The following is a 15,211-nucleotide window of genomic DNA, read 5'->3' as shown; positions in this document are numbered from 1 at the left end:
AGATCGTCCAGATATGGGACTATGTTCACCCCCTGTTTGCGGAGGAGAATCATCATCTCCGCCATCACCTTGGTGAAGATCCTCGGTGCTGTGGAGAGACCAAACGGCAACGCCTGGAACGGATAGTGATCGTCCATCAGCACAAACCTGAGATACGCTTGATGCGGCGCCCAATGGGAATGTGGAGGTAAGCATCCTTGATGTCCAGAGACACCAGGAACTCCACCTCCGTCAGTCCTGAGATGACAGCTCTCAGAGACTCCATCTTGAATTTGAACTCCCTGAGATAAGGGTTCAAAGACTTTAAGTTCAGAATCGGCCGTACCGAACCATCCGGTTTTGGTACCACAAAAAGGTTCGAATAATAACCCTTGTTCCACTGCTGAAGAGGAACCGGAACAATGACCTCTGACACCACCAATTTTCTCATGGCCTCCAGAAGAATTGTCCTGTCTGCCAGCAGGGCTGGCAAGCCTGACTTGAAGAAGCGGTGAGGCGGGGGATCTTGAAACTCCAGTCTGTACCCTCTGGACACTATATCCAGGACCCAGGGGTCCAGACCCGACGACACCCAGATGTGGCTAAACTGCCGGAGTCTTGCCCCCACCTGACCCTCATCCAGGCCTAGCTGTCCACCGTCATGCGGAGGATTTAGGGGTATCAGAAGCGGGCTTCTGGGTCTGGGAACCTGCGGGAGCAGGTTTCTTTCCTTTGGCACGACCACCTCTGAAGAAGGTGTTCAAAGGATTATTCTTTCTAGGCCTCGCGGGCCAAAAGGACTGTGACGTGGTAGATGAAAAAGGCTTCTTCGTAGCCGGTGCAGCTGAGAGGAGAAAAGGAGACTTACCCGCGGTAGCCGTGGCTATCCACGCATCCAGCGCCTCCCCAAAGAGAGCCTGACTTTTGTATGGTAGGCCCTCTACACACTTCCTGGATTCCGCATCCGCAGACCAGTTGCGCAGCCAGAGACCCCTGCGAACTGAGACGGACATGGAGGAGATCCCCGCAGCCATGGAACCCAGGTCTATCATGGAATCCACCAGGAACCCTGCAGAATCCTGAATATTACGTAAAAATAAATCAACGTCACCTTTGTCCAGCGTAGTCGATTCCTCCAGCAGAGTGATTGACCACCTGACAATAGCTTTAGCAATCCAAGCACAGGCTATAGTAGGCCGCAATATAGCCCCAGAAGCCGTGTAAAGGGATTTCAGCGTAGCATCCACCTTGCGATCTGCCGGGTCCTTTAACGCGGTAGATCCCGGGACCGGTAATACCACCTGTTTGGACAGCCTGGAGACAGAGGCGTCGACTATCGGTAGGGACTCCCATCTCTTCCTATCCTCCTCTGGGAAGGGAAAAGCCACCAAGACTCCCTTGGGAATCTGGAATTTCTTTTCCGGAGTTTCCCATGCCTTTTCAAAGATAGCATTTAATTCTTTGGATGCCGGGAAGGTGAGGGGGGCTTCTTATTATCTGTAAAGAAGGCCCCCTCCACCTGTTCCGAAGCTGTGTCCGAAATGTGTAAAACATCCCTAACAGCCTCAATCATCAACTGCACCTCCTTGGCAAGTGCTGCTGTCCCCCTCGACACATCCCCGTCACCGTCTGCAGCGCCAGAGTCGGTGTCCGTGTAATCCTGCATAATTGCAAGTGCACGTTTGTGCGAATGTACCACAGGGGACTCCGAGGAGGCAGTATCAGACCATATAACCATAGAGGACTGGAGGACCTGAGTGGCGTACTCAGTCCTAGCAACCCTATCGGAAATCTGAGAAATAGTCCCACTCAGAGAGACTAAGGGGTATATTCAATTGAAAAATCGAAAAGACGTCAGTTTTCGACTTTTTAAGGTCGAATCCTGATTCGACCTATTCAATAAATCCCTACATTTTTCGACAAGTCGATAAATTCGACTTGTCGAAAAGCACGTTGATCGGCGGAATAGCTGCCGATCCACGTGCTTGTGTCGAAAACGGGTCAAAACCGACAGGTTTTGGCCCCCTTTTCGACCATCTCAATCCGACATCAAAAGATGTCGGACTGATATGAAGACCCAGAGGAGGAGAGGGGGGAGAGCCGCAGGGAGACGGGGGGACAGCCGGCGGGCATACAGGGGAGATCAGCGCTACAGTAGCGCTGCAGCAGGATGTCACACAGCCACGCCGCTCACGGCAGCTTCCACCCGGCTCCAGCACGCTTGCTGGAGCCGGGTGGACACTGCCGTGAGGTCGGGCGGCTGTGTGACATTCTCCTGCAGCGCTGATCTCCCCAGCATGCCCGCCGGCTGTCCCCGCTAGTCTCACCGCAGCTTGCCCCCCCTCTCCTCCTCTGCGTCCCTCATCTCAATTCGACTTGAAAAAGTAGAATTGAGATGAGATTGAATAGGGGTTGTCAGATCCATTCCGACAAATACATGTCGGAATGGATCCGACTTTAATTGAATATACCCCTAACCATTCTGGCTCTCTAGCTGGGATCTGTGCTAAAACAGTGCAATCCTGATTACATGGAATGGAGTCTTCCTGGGAAGACAAATCCTCTGCAGCATATGAAACACGTGTCCCTAGACATGTTGACACACACCCTCAAACACCCCACAAACACACAGGGTATTATGTAGGCAGAGTTTCCCTTCAAGAATGGCCGAGAGACACAGAGATTGAAGCCAACCCACACACGGCGCAATCAGAGGTATAGGGAGTCCCTAACCAGCGCTGACTGTGTCCCTTAATAGGTGACACAGCCTTTATACAACCTCCCCCCCTTCTACGGGTCTGGGACTCCGGGTCGACAACAAAAAGGTCGACACACCTTAGGTCGATGCCAATTGGTCGACACACCTTAGGTCGACATGGACAAAAGGTTGACATGGACAAAAGGTCGACAGGAACAAGGTCGACATGGAAAAAGGTCGACATTAAATTTTTATGTTTTTTTTGTGTCGTTTTCTTCGTAGAGTGACCAGGAACCCCAATTAGTGCACCGCGTCCCCTCGCATGGTGCCTTCGCTTCGCTCGGCACAGATTACCGTTCCAATCGTAGTCCACGTGGATCGTTAAGTATGAAAAGGTTCCAAAAAAGAAAAAAATCGTGAAAAACTCATGTCGACCTTTTTCCATGTCGACCTTGTTCCTGTTGACCTTTTGCCCATGTCGACCTAAGGTGTGTCGACCAATTGGCGTCGACCTAAGGTGTGTCAACCTTTTTGTTGTCGACCTGGAGTCCGGATACCCCTTTTACAACCCCCTGGTACCCTACAGATAGCTGGAGATTGCTCTGGAGGGACCTGGATCCACTTGGTAGTGAGTGCAGGCAGGAAAAATGGCACTGAACGCTGCTGGGTCCGCTCTGAGGAGAAGCTCCGCCCCCTCAATGGCGCTGTCTTCCCGCTCTTTGAAAGATTATACTGGCCGGAGGATTTGTGCTGGCCTGGATCCACAGACCCCGACAGGCTTGTAGTGGACAGTGTAGGGTCCGGAGCTGGCCCAGGGCGCCCCTCCCAGCGCTGCACCGCAGTACCGCTGAGCCTTCCTCTGGAGCTCAATGTCCAGTAAGCGGGAGCAGTGGCTCAAGATCCCGCAGGGCGGACATTGCTCCCCCCTCAGTCCCTCGCTGCAGGGAGGCTGTTGCCAGCAGCCTCCCTGTAAAATAACAAACTCTGAAAAGAAAGAAAAAACGTTTTTCTAAGAGAACTCTGTAGAGCTCCCCTAGCTGTGACCGGCTCCTCTGGGCACATTTTCTAAACTGAGTCTGGTAGGAGGGGCATAGAGGGAGGAGACAGCCCACACTATTAAACTCTTAAAGTGCCAATGGCTCCTGGTGGACCCGTCTATACCCCATGGTACTAATATGGACCTCAGCATCCGCTAGGACGTAAGAGAAAAAAAAGCGTGTGCACAATTTTGGATTACCTATAAAGGGGCCTCCGGTGGTCTACGCGGCTCCCAGTGGTCTCCCCTCCATCTTCTCACTGGGGACGAGGCTGCTAGGATTCGTAAGGGCTGCTGGGAGATGTAGTTCTCCTAGCGACCAGATCCGGGGGGATGACACTGGACAGGGGGGGTCACGCACACACACCAGAGGTCACTCACATACATAAAGACACTCATACACACACTCAGACACTCATATACACCTCACATACTCACCGCTGATGCAGAGGACCGGCTCTCGACACTGGAGAAGCACTCACTTTGAAAGGTGAGTAATTACAGACTAATTAAGCTAATTTGAAACTTTCAATTGCTTAAATAGTCCTCGGGGGTGGGGGTGCCAAAGGGGTCCCAGAGCAAGTCCCGGTGATTTTACCTAAAATTAATGATTTTAGGTCAAATTAGACTAATGGTGTGTACACACGGTGAGATTTTTTTCTTACGATTTCGTAAGAAAAGTTAGTGCAGATCGCAAGGTGAAAGTCACCTTGCGATCCCTATTCGATGCCGATGCGCGGTCCCACGCGGTCGGCATCGCAAGAATAGATAGACTGTGCAGGCAAGTAAATTTTGACTATCTCTATAGAAGAGATAGTCAAAATTGACATTTAGCCAAAATTGCACATAGGGGGTAATTCCAAGTTGATCGCAGCAGGAAATGTTTTAGCAGTTGGGCAAAACCATGTGCAGTGCAGTGGGGGCAGATATAACATGTGCAGAGAGACTTAGATTTGTGTGTGGTGAGTTCAATCTGCAATCTTAATTGCAGTGTAAAAATAAAGCAGCCAGTATTTACCCTGCACAGAAACAAAATAACCCACCCAAATCTAACTCTCTCTGCAAATGTTATATCTGCCCCCCCTGCAGTGCACATGGTTTTGCCCAACGGCTAAAAAATTTCCTGCTGCGATCAACTTGGAATTACCCCCCATGTGCACTGCAGGGGAGGCAGATTTAACATGTGCAGAGAGAGTAAGGGGCCCTATACACTAGCCGACCCGCCACCGAGCTACCCGACGGCGGATACGGCCGACGAGCGACCCGGCGGCGGGGGGGCAGTGACGGGGGGAGTGAAGTTTCTTCACTCCCCCCGTCACGCGGCTGCATTGAAGTGCAGGCAAATATGGACGAGATCGTCCATATTGGCCTGCATGCACAGCCGACGGGGGACCAGCGATGAACGAGCGCGGGGCCGCGCATCGTTCATCGCTGGAGTCTCCACACTGAAAGATATGAACGAGTTCTCGTTCATTTATGAACGAGATCGTTCATATCTTTCTAAAAATCGGCCAGTGTGTAGGGCCTATAAGATTTGGGTGTGGTGTGTTCAATCTGCAATCTAATTTGCAGTGTAAAAATAAAGCAGCCAGTATTTACCCTGCACAGAAATAAAATAACCCACCCAAATCTAACTCTTTCTGCACATGTTATATCTGCCTCCCCTGCAGTGCACATGGTTTTGCCCAACTGCTAACAAAATTCCTGCTGCGATCAACTTGGAATTACCCCCATAGTCAGTATCGCAAGCACACTCATTATGTGCTTGTGATACTGTCTATGTACCGACCTACATAACTGGGAAACACAATGAATCCAGAAAGGTAAAGTGATGTATCTACTACAATATTATGTATCACCCCAGGGCCGGATTAAGCCATCAGGGGGGCCTGAGGTACTTAAGACAGGGGGAATCCGGGGGAAGGAGGGGGATTGTATATTATGCATACCTCCCAAAATGTCCCATTCCAAGTGGGACAAAATGTTCTGCTCCTGGATTTCCCTCATAATTTATGGTTGGCATCACCTGTGTTGACCTATTCAATTGATAAGACAGGTATTTCAACACAGGTGAGGAGGAGAAGCTGAGGTCCCTGGGTCACTTGCAGCTTTGTCCTATCTCTCCTCTAGTCAGGAAACTCCATTTGTAGGTCATGAAACCTGATACTACTGTGTCTCTGCCTGTAGTACATACTGTGCTTCTGGCATTCTGGCTGCCTGGTTCTGCTGCTGCACAAGAAGGAGAGCAAATGGTGTCAATATGCTTCTGTTGGGGGGCCTCTTGACAGTATCCCCTGCGCCCCACCTTTAATCTGGCTTTGATCACCCCACTTCATCCTTCCCTGGTATTCACTCCCTCGCAAAATCAGAGTTTCCCCCAAACATCAGCTTCAAACGCTCACTATAAACTCACCTCTTCATCAAAGTCTTGAAACTATCTCCCTAATTCTCCACTCTCCTCTCTTGTCGTTTACTTTCCCCCAGTTCCTGATTCAACTGTTCTCCCCGTAGTGCATAAGCCCTCACAAGCAGGGACCTCCTTCCACATGTTCCTCCCCAGCACTATCCTTGCTTCCAGAGCTCTTTGTCTCTCGGACTCGGTTTTCTTGTTCTTCACTGGATACAGGCTCGTTAATCTCTGAACTGACTCCCCCTCTACCAGTGACTCACCTTAACTTGCCTTTCGACCAGCGCCAAAGCTGTGCTCACCAGTGCCCTGTGCTGGCCCCGCCCCAACCCATAACATCACATAAGGGGTGGAGCTGCTGCAGTATGGGTGTGGAAGAGCTCCGCGTAGCTCTACACACTGCAGGGTGCATGCCCAGAGCGTCCTTTGGATGCTCCGAGCAGCACTGAAGCTACACTGCTGGCCACAGGGTGCCGTTCCGGGCACCATACTAGCCAGATGAAGGGTCTGTAGGGCAGCAATGGTTCCGCTCCCAGGGCCCTGCGTCCTGGGCGCCGGCACTGCTCGCACACCCCTCTAGTCAGCATCCTACCTAGTTTGTCAGTGTAATCCTCTGTGTTGCACCACAGATATGTCACCTTACAGTTATTGTACCATTGTTATGCTATTTTTATTATTATTGAATATAAACTCTGTATAGCGCTGCCGAAACTTTGTGGCGCCTTAAAATAAAGCATAATAATAATATTAAATGCTTCAGGAGGGCAGGTACAATGTAATAAATGAAAACTATTAGCAGGTGGAAACCCCCCGTTATTGATTCACATTTTTTAATTAATACTAAGACGAAATTTCTCATGTATTGAGTATATACAGAAAGAAAGACATACATATTAGGGGTTTCATTCCTACTAAAGAAACCTTGGAGCTTCAGGTCCGGAGATATGCATTAAAAGATCATTATAAAAGTTAATTTTGATTAAAAATGCTTGGGGATCCTAAATTATCCATATATTTGCATTTACTACAGCAATACGATCGGGAGACACCACTTTCATCTTGTACAAAGGCAGCAGTGACCCCTGGGGCCAAATTATTCTGCAAAATACTGACTACCAGTGTTATAACATGGGCCCTCATTCCGAGTTGATCGTTCGCAAGGCGATTTTAGCAGAGTTGCTCACGCTAAGCCGCCGCCTACTGGGAGTGTATCTTAGCATCTTAAAATTGCGAACGATGTATTCGCAATATTGCGATTACAAACTACTTAGCAGTTTCAGAGTAGCTCCACACTTACTCGGCATCTGCGATCAGTTCAGTGCTTGTCGTTCCTGGTTTGACGTCACAAACACACCCAGCGTTCGCCCAGACACTCCCCCGTTTCCCCGGCCACTCCTGCGTTTTTTCCGGAAACGGTAGCGTTTTTTCCCGCACGCCCATAAAACGGCCTGTTTCCGCCCAGTAACACCCATTTCCTGTCAATCACACTACGATCGCCATAGCGATGAAAAAGCAGTGAGTAAAAATACTATCTCCATTGTAAAATTACTTGGCGCAGTCGCAGTGCGAATATTGCGCATGCGTACTAAGCGGAATTTCACTGCGATGCGATGAAAAATACAGAGCGAACGACTCGGAATGAGGGCCCTGGTTCCCAAACTATTTTGAATCATGGCGCCCTAGAGTAATTTTTTTCACGGCACCCCTAGGCCAATTATTTCTTATTGTAAAATTCATAAATACAAATTACATTAAGTAAATTTTGTTTATATATCATCCTTTGGTTCAGTTATTTGGTGAGGGACAGGATTCGCTTCTGTTTGTCCACATATTTTCTGATTGGCAGCCACAAGCTCTGGTTTTGCCTATTATATTTCATTGACAATAAATAATAAGAATTGGTTCTGGACCACCAACCCAGGGAACCCCTGCAAGGCCCCTCAGGGAGCCACGCTACCCTGTTTGGGAACCACTGGTATAACAAATAATTTCTCATATGTTAGGGCACTTTCTTTAACTCTGCAAGAACAGTTCTAAAAAACATATAAAGCCCATGGTTAGACATGTGTGTCCAGTGTCGGACTGGGGCATGAAGGGCCCACCGGGGTGAGGCAGTGGTAGGGGCCCATGCTTAGGGCAGTGACCAGCCACTATAGAGACTTGGCTAACCATTACAGAGTGCATGGTCAGGGTTCCTTGATAAATATATATAGTAAATATTGCTAGCCCATGCATGATAATGGACCAAATTAATAACAGCAATACACTGTAGAAAAACAAGAGTTATGGTAAGAACTTACCTTTGTTAAATCTCTTTCTGCGAGGTACACTGGGCTCCACAAGGATAGACATTGGGGTTGTGACAAGAACACTGGGATAGTGTTTGAGGGCAGGTATATTTGTCCCAGGTTCTTGTCTTACATGTTTTAGAAAATGTTAACTTCTAGGAAAAATGCTTTTTGTTTTGTCTGAACCTTTTCAGTTTGCTGTAAAAGCTGGGTAAAGGCTCTGAGAGAGAGATAAGGCGAGTTCTAGACATTGGGCCCAGTTCGGGTCTTTGGCCTCACAGAGGGCTAATCAGGGTTTCAGCTGTGTAAGAGTGTTATAGTGCTTCTAACCTGATTAGTATGGGCAGACTGCCTGGGAAGGCTGCAGGATCTGTGTGTGAGAGACACGCTTTCTGATGCAAGTAAGCTATACAGTATGTACTGACGAACTCTGTGTTTTGTTTAGTGACAGTTAGGAATATCTTATGTTTAGTTAGTGCCGGACAGGCAAGGTATTTTTATTTTGGGGTTTGTTTTATTTTCTGTTTCAATAAAACTGGCCGGGGTCAGTTGTACCAGAAACTGGACTTGTGTTGTTCCTCAGCTGCTGCGTGCGGCCATATTCCCCAGGAAAAGGCGCCTTGCACCCCTACAGTGTTACAACTTGGTGGAGAATGCGAGCACACCGTTCTGCGCATAAGTGAAAGCAGCAGCTTTGTGAGGCCTGCAAAAAACGGTGGTTTATGCAGATACAGCCCAGTGTGAAGTTACTGAGACTCACCCCTGAGGGTTTGATATATGTCTTGGGTGAAAGCAGCTACAAAGCCGCCTGAAAAATCTGTCGACATGGAGGATCTGCTTAAAGCCTTGCTGCAAGCTACAGCGGCTCAGCAGGAGGCCAACCGACAGCAGCAGGTGGCAATGGAGGAAAATAGGAGACAACAGCAGGTGGCAATGGAGGAAAATAGGAGACAACAGCAGGTGGCAATGGAGGAAAATTGGAGACTACAGCAGGAGGCCAACAGACAGCAGCAGGTGGCAATGGAGGAAAATATAAGACAGCAGCAGGTGGCAATGGAGGAAAATAAGAGACAACAGCAGGCAGTTGTTGATGAACTTTACAGGCAACAGCGTCAGGATAGAGAGGCCTTAGCAGAAGTGGTGCAGAGACTTGCAGCTCGGGTTGGAGATGTGGCCGTCAGTGCTCCAACCAGCTCTAGTTCTATACGGGCCAGTCACTTCCTGCAGAAAATGACAGAGGCTGATGATGTGGAGGCCTATCTGACCACGTTTGAAAGGACTGCCGAGCGTGAGAACTGGCCGAAAGCACAGTGGGCCAGTCTGCTGGCACCTTTCCTGTCAGGTGAGCCCCAAAAAGCTTACTTTGATTTAAGCCCTGCTGAGGCTCGGGACTATGATAAACTAAAGACTGAGATCCTGACCCGCCTGGGAGTCACGCTGTCAGTACGAGCACAACGGGTGCACCGTTGGCTGTACGCCATGGAGAAGCCTCCGCGCTCCCAGATGCACGACCTTATTCAGCTAACAAAAAAATGGCTACAGCCAGAGACATTAACTGGTCCCCAGATGGTGGAAAGAGTCGTCATGGACCGCTACTTGAGATCTTTGCCCATGGTCCTGCGCAAGTGGGTGAGCCATGGAAACCCGGGTACTGCTGACCAATTAGTGGACATGGTAGAGAGGTATTTGGCAGCAGAGGAACTACTGATGACCACCCAGCAACCCATAGATCCTCGACAGCGCCCTTCAGTGAAGACTGGTAAGACTGTTCCGTGGGAAAACGTTGCTGGGCGGTTAAGAGAACGCAAGGCTGGAGAGACTGTAAACACTGGCCCTGGAGACAGGCCAATGGGGCTAGAACGGTCTATGCTGCCCAAACGGGTTGATAATCGTGTGGTTAAATGTTTTAGGTGTGGTATGCCAGGTCATGTTATTGCCAATTGCCCAGTCACGCAAGAACCCATGCAATGTGATGCTGCCTTTGAATGTCGCAGAATGTCTTTCTTTGCTAGGTTAGCCTGTACTGTGGTACCTTCACCTGAGCTGGAAAAACAAATGTGTGATGTGTTCTTAGAGGGTAACCGGGTAGTGGCCTTGCTAGATTCAGGAAGTTTAGTTACCCTCGTGAAAGCTGGGTTAGTGAACCCCTTAAAGGTCCAGCAAATACCTATTGGGGTAACTTGCATACATGGGGATACCCAACATTATGCCACTGCTGAGGTGAATATAGAAACTTGTTGTGGGTCAGCAATGGTTAAAGTGGGACTGGTCCCTACCTTGGTGCATGAGGCCATAATAGGGAGGGATTTTCCTCATTTTTGGAAACTGTGGGAATCACGGTTATCAACAGATGTGAGAAGTAAAAAGCCAGTTGATAATACCGGTGATTTTATGGATGTACGTGGGTCTTCGGAACTTTCTGGCCCTTTGCCTTTTGCTAGTTTGGCTGGGGAAGTGACAGATGGGGAGTCCAGTGAGGACCCTCTTGCCGGGAACAGAGACATAGTAGTTAGAACTGAAAGCGTGCCTGACCTGGAGGTAAAGAAGGATCTGTTTGCGTCTGAACAGTTAAAGGATCCTACCTTAATAAAGGCTAGAGAGAATGTTAAGATTGTTAATGGGGAACCTGTGGTACCAGGTGACAGGGTTACGTATCCCCACATGGCCATCTGTAATGAGCTCTTGTACCACATTGTCAAAAGGGGTGAGGATGTGGTGGAACAGCTGGTAGTTCCCCAGCCTTATCGGAGAACGGTACTAGATTTAGCTCATAGTCACGTTACCGCAGGACATTTAGGGGCAGAAAAAACCACTGAAAGAGTTTTACAAAGGTTCTTTTGGCCAGGGGTTTATAAAGAAGTGTCTGAATATTGTTCTTCCTGTCCTGAATGCCAGTATCATGCCCCTAGACCCCATTTCAGGAGCCCACTAGTTCCCATGCCTATTATAGAGGTCCCGTTTGACAGAATAGCCATGGATCTCGTGGGGCCCTTGTTAAAGTCTGCTCGGGGCCATCAGTATATCCTGGTAATTATGGACTATGCCACTCGATATCCTGAGGCTGTCCCTTTACGCACTATCACAACCAAGGCGATAGCTAGGGAGCTGGTGCAGGTATTTAGTAGAGTGGGAATACCAAAAGAAATTTTGACTGACCAAGGTACTCCATTTATGTCAAGGATCATGAAAGAGTTGTGCAAGTTATTTAAGGTCACTCACCTCAGGACGTCCATCTACCATCCCCAAACTGACGGGTTGGTGGAAAGGTTTAATAAAACATTAAAAAGTATGTTAAAAAAGGTTGTTGAGAGAGATGGGAAAAACTGGGATTGTTTGTTGCCCTACTTGTTAATGGCCATCAGAGAAGTTCCTCAGTCCTCTACGGGGTTTTCTCCATTTGATTTGTTGTATGGTAGACACCCCAGAGGGCTGTTGGATATTGCCAAAGAGACGTGGGAAGGACAGCCCACTCCTTATAGAAGCGTTATTGAGCATGTAACACAAATGCAGGATAGGATTGCAGCCGTGGTACCTGTTGTCAGAGAGCACATGGAACAGGCCCAAAGTGCTCAACAGAGGGTCTATAACCGGAGTGCCAAGATACGGGAATTTGCTCCTGGAGATAGAGTTCTTGTTTTGGTACCCACTGTGGAAAGCAAATTCCTAGCTAAATGGCAGGGTCCATTTGAGATTAGGGAAAAAGTGAATGAGGTTAATTACAAAGTATACCAGCCGGGAAAGAGAAAACCCGAACAGATCTACCATGTTAACTTAATCAAACCCTGGAAAGATAGGTTGTCTCTGTCAGCGGAGCCTTGCCCTTCGGTGTCTTCACCCCGGTTGCTTCCCGCAGTGAAGGTGTCAGAGACATTATCAGCTGATCAGAACAATCAGGTTAAAGAATTTCTCATCCAAAATAGGGAGGTATTTTCAGAGCTGCCTGGCCGAACGACCATAATAAAACATGACATTGTCACAGAACCAGGGGTCAGGGTTCATTTAAAGCCATATAGGATTCCTGAAGCTCAGCGAGAAGCTATTTCTAAGGAAGTTAAAACCATGTTAGAACTGGGAGTCATAGAGGAGTCTAACAGTGAGTGGTCCAGTCCCATAGTGCTCATCCCGAAGCCCGACGGTAGCATACGCTTCTGTAATGACTTTCGTAAGTTAAATGAGGTGTCCAAGTTTGACGCATACCCCATGCCCCGTGTGGATGAGCTTGTAGAAAGGCTGGGAACAGCCAGGTTTCTCACCACATTGGACCTGACCAAAGGTTACTGGCAAATACCTTTATCTGATAGCGCCAAAGAAAAAACAGCCTTTTCGGTTCCGGAGGGGCTGTACCAGTATAAGATGTTACCCTTTGGGTTGCATGGGGCTCCAGCAACCTTTCAACGGGCGATGGATAAAATTTTGAGGCCCCATAGAAAATATGCAGCTGCCTATTTGGATGATGTGGTAATTCACAGTACAGACTGGGGGTCCCATTTGGTTAAAGTACAAGCAGTACTGGACTCAATCAGAGAGGCAGGGTTAACTGCTAACCCAAAGAAGTGCTGCCTCGCAATGGAGGAGGTCAAATACTTGGGCTTCACCATAGGCAGAGGTCTGATTAGGCCCCAATTGAATAAAGTTGATGCTATTCAAAACTGGCCTCGTCCAGTGAATAAAAAACAGGTAAGGGCTTTTTTGGGAATTACTGGGTACTATAGACGGTTTATTCCTAATTTTGCGACCACAGCGGTGCCGTTGTCAGACCTTACCAAAGGGAAGCAGTCAAATGTGGTGAAATGGAACCCTGATGCAGAAAAGGCGTTCCAAGCGTTAAAAGTGGCTTTGTGTTCACAACCGGTGTTGATAACACCAGATTTTTCAAAAGAATTTGTGGTACAGACAGATGCCTCAGAGGTAGGGATAGGTGCTGTGCTGTCCCAAACCAGAGATGGGGACGAACACCCTATCATTTATTTGAGTAGGAAACTCAATGAGCATGAAAGTGGGCACTAGATACCTTGAGATATTACCTCTTGGGTAGACAATTCAGACTAGTGACAGACCATGCCCCTTTAAAATGGATGTATGTAAATAGAGGCAAGAATGCTCGTGTAACTAGATGGTTTCTAGCGTTGCAGGACTTTAAGTTTACTGTCGAACATAGACCGGGAACACAATTGACCAACGCAGATGCATTGTCTCGCATCTTCTGTTTGGGGGCTACAAGTGTTCCGGCCCCTAGGTCGAAACAGGGGAGGGGGATATGTGACAAGAACACTGGGATAGTGTTTGAGGGCAGGTATATTTGTCCCAGGTTCTTGTCTTACATGTTTTAGAAAATGTTAACTTCTAGGAAAAATGCTTTTTGTTTTGTCTGAACCTTTTCAGTTTGCTGTAAAAGCTGGGTAAAGGCTCTGAGAGAGAGATAAGGCGAGTTCTAGACATTGGGCCCAGTTCGGGTCTTTGGCCTCACAGAGGGCTAATCAGGGTTTCAGCTGTGTAAGAGTGTTATAGTGCTTCTAACCTGATTAGTATGGGCAGACTGCCTGGGAAGGCTGCAGGATCTGTGTGTGAGAGACACGCTTTCTGATGCAAGTAAGCTATACAGTATGTACTGACGAACTCTGTGTTTTGTTTAGTGACAGTTAGGAATATCTTATGTTTAGTTAGTGCCGGACAGGCAAGGTATTTTTATTTTGGGGTTTGTTTTATTTTCTGTTTCAATAAAACTGGCCGGGGTCAGTTGTACCAGAAACTGGACTTGTGTTGTTCCTCAGCTGCTGCGTGCGGCCATATTCCCCAGGAAAAGGCGCCTTGCACCCCTACAGTGTTACAGGGTGTAGAGTAGGATCTTGATCCGAGGCACCAACAGGCTCAAAAGCTTTGACTGTTCCCAAGATGCATAGCGCTGCCTCCTCTATAACCCCGCCTCCCTGCACAGGAGCTCAGTTTTTAGTTAACCAGCCAAGTCAGGAGAGACAAGTGCCGGAACCACAATCTCCTGATTAAGGTGGAACGAAGAAACCACCTTAGGTAAATATCCGGGACGAGTCCTAAGAACCGCCCGGTCACGGTGAAATATCAGATATGGGGAACTACAAGACAAGGCACCCAAATCCGACACTGTTCTAGCGGAGGCAATAGCCAGCAGGAACACCACCTTAAGGGAAAGCCACTTAAAATCAGCTGAACCAAGAGGTTCAAACGGAGACTCTTACAACGCCTCCAGAACCACCGACAAGTCCCAAGGAGCCACAGGTGGGACGTAAGGAGGTTGAATCCGCAAAAACACCCTGAGTGAACGTATGCACATCAGGTAAGGTCGCAATTTTTCTCTGAAACCACTCCGACAAGACAGAAATATGAACCTTGAGGGAGGCCAGACGCAGGCCTAAGTCTAGGCCTTGCTGAAGAAAAGCCAAAAGTTTGGCTGTACTAAACTTGGAAGCATCAAAATTGTTAGATGTGCACCAAACAAAGTAAGAATGCCAGACCCTATGGTAAATCCGAGCAGAAGCCGGTTTCCGGGCCCGCAACATAGTTTGAATGACCGCCTCAGAAAACCCTTTGGCCATCAAGACGGAAGCTTCAAGAGCCATGCCGTCAAAGACAGCCAGGCTAGGTCCTGGTAGACACAGGGGACCTGAACGAGGAGGTCTGGGCGTTGTGGAAGTAAAATTGGACGCTCTGACGAGAGGCCCTGAAGGTCTGAGAACCAGTGCCGTCTGGGCCACGCTGGAGCTATGAGAAGCAGGATTCCTCCTTCCTGCTTGAACTTCCGAATTACCCTGGACAGGAGTGACACCGGA

At 48.5% G+C, this 15,211-nt stretch overlaps 1 protein-coding gene across 4 annotated transcripts in view; it reads right to left on the bottom strand.

Annotated features, from left to right (window-relative positions):
• The window catches only part of AK8 (adenylate kinase 8), a 308,774-nt gene that overhangs the window by 270,824 nt on the left and 22,739 nt on the right, over positions 1–15,211 (bottom strand). Inside the window, exon 1 of one of the 4 annotated variants that reach the window (XM_063936759.1) lies at positions 8,421–8,545. The exons of the other annotated variants lie outside the window; for them this stretch is intronic. Coding sequence (XP_063792829.1) covers positions 8,421–8,472 — 52 coding nt within the window. The 5' untranslated portion in view covers positions 8,473–8,545. Of the gene's footprint in view, positions 1–8,420; positions 8,546–15,211 lie in introns of those variants that run through there. 4 annotated transcript variants of the gene reach the window in all.

This window comes from Pseudophryne corroboree, chromosome 8 (assembly GCF_028390025.1).
Source record: "Pseudophryne corroboree isolate aPseCor3 chromosome 8, aPseCor3.hap2, whole genome shotgun sequence".
Lineage (NCBI taxonomy): Eukaryota > Metazoa > Chordata > Amphibia > Anura > Myobatrachidae > Pseudophryne > Pseudophryne corroboree.
This window is presented reverse-complemented; position numbering and strand designations above follow the sequence as displayed.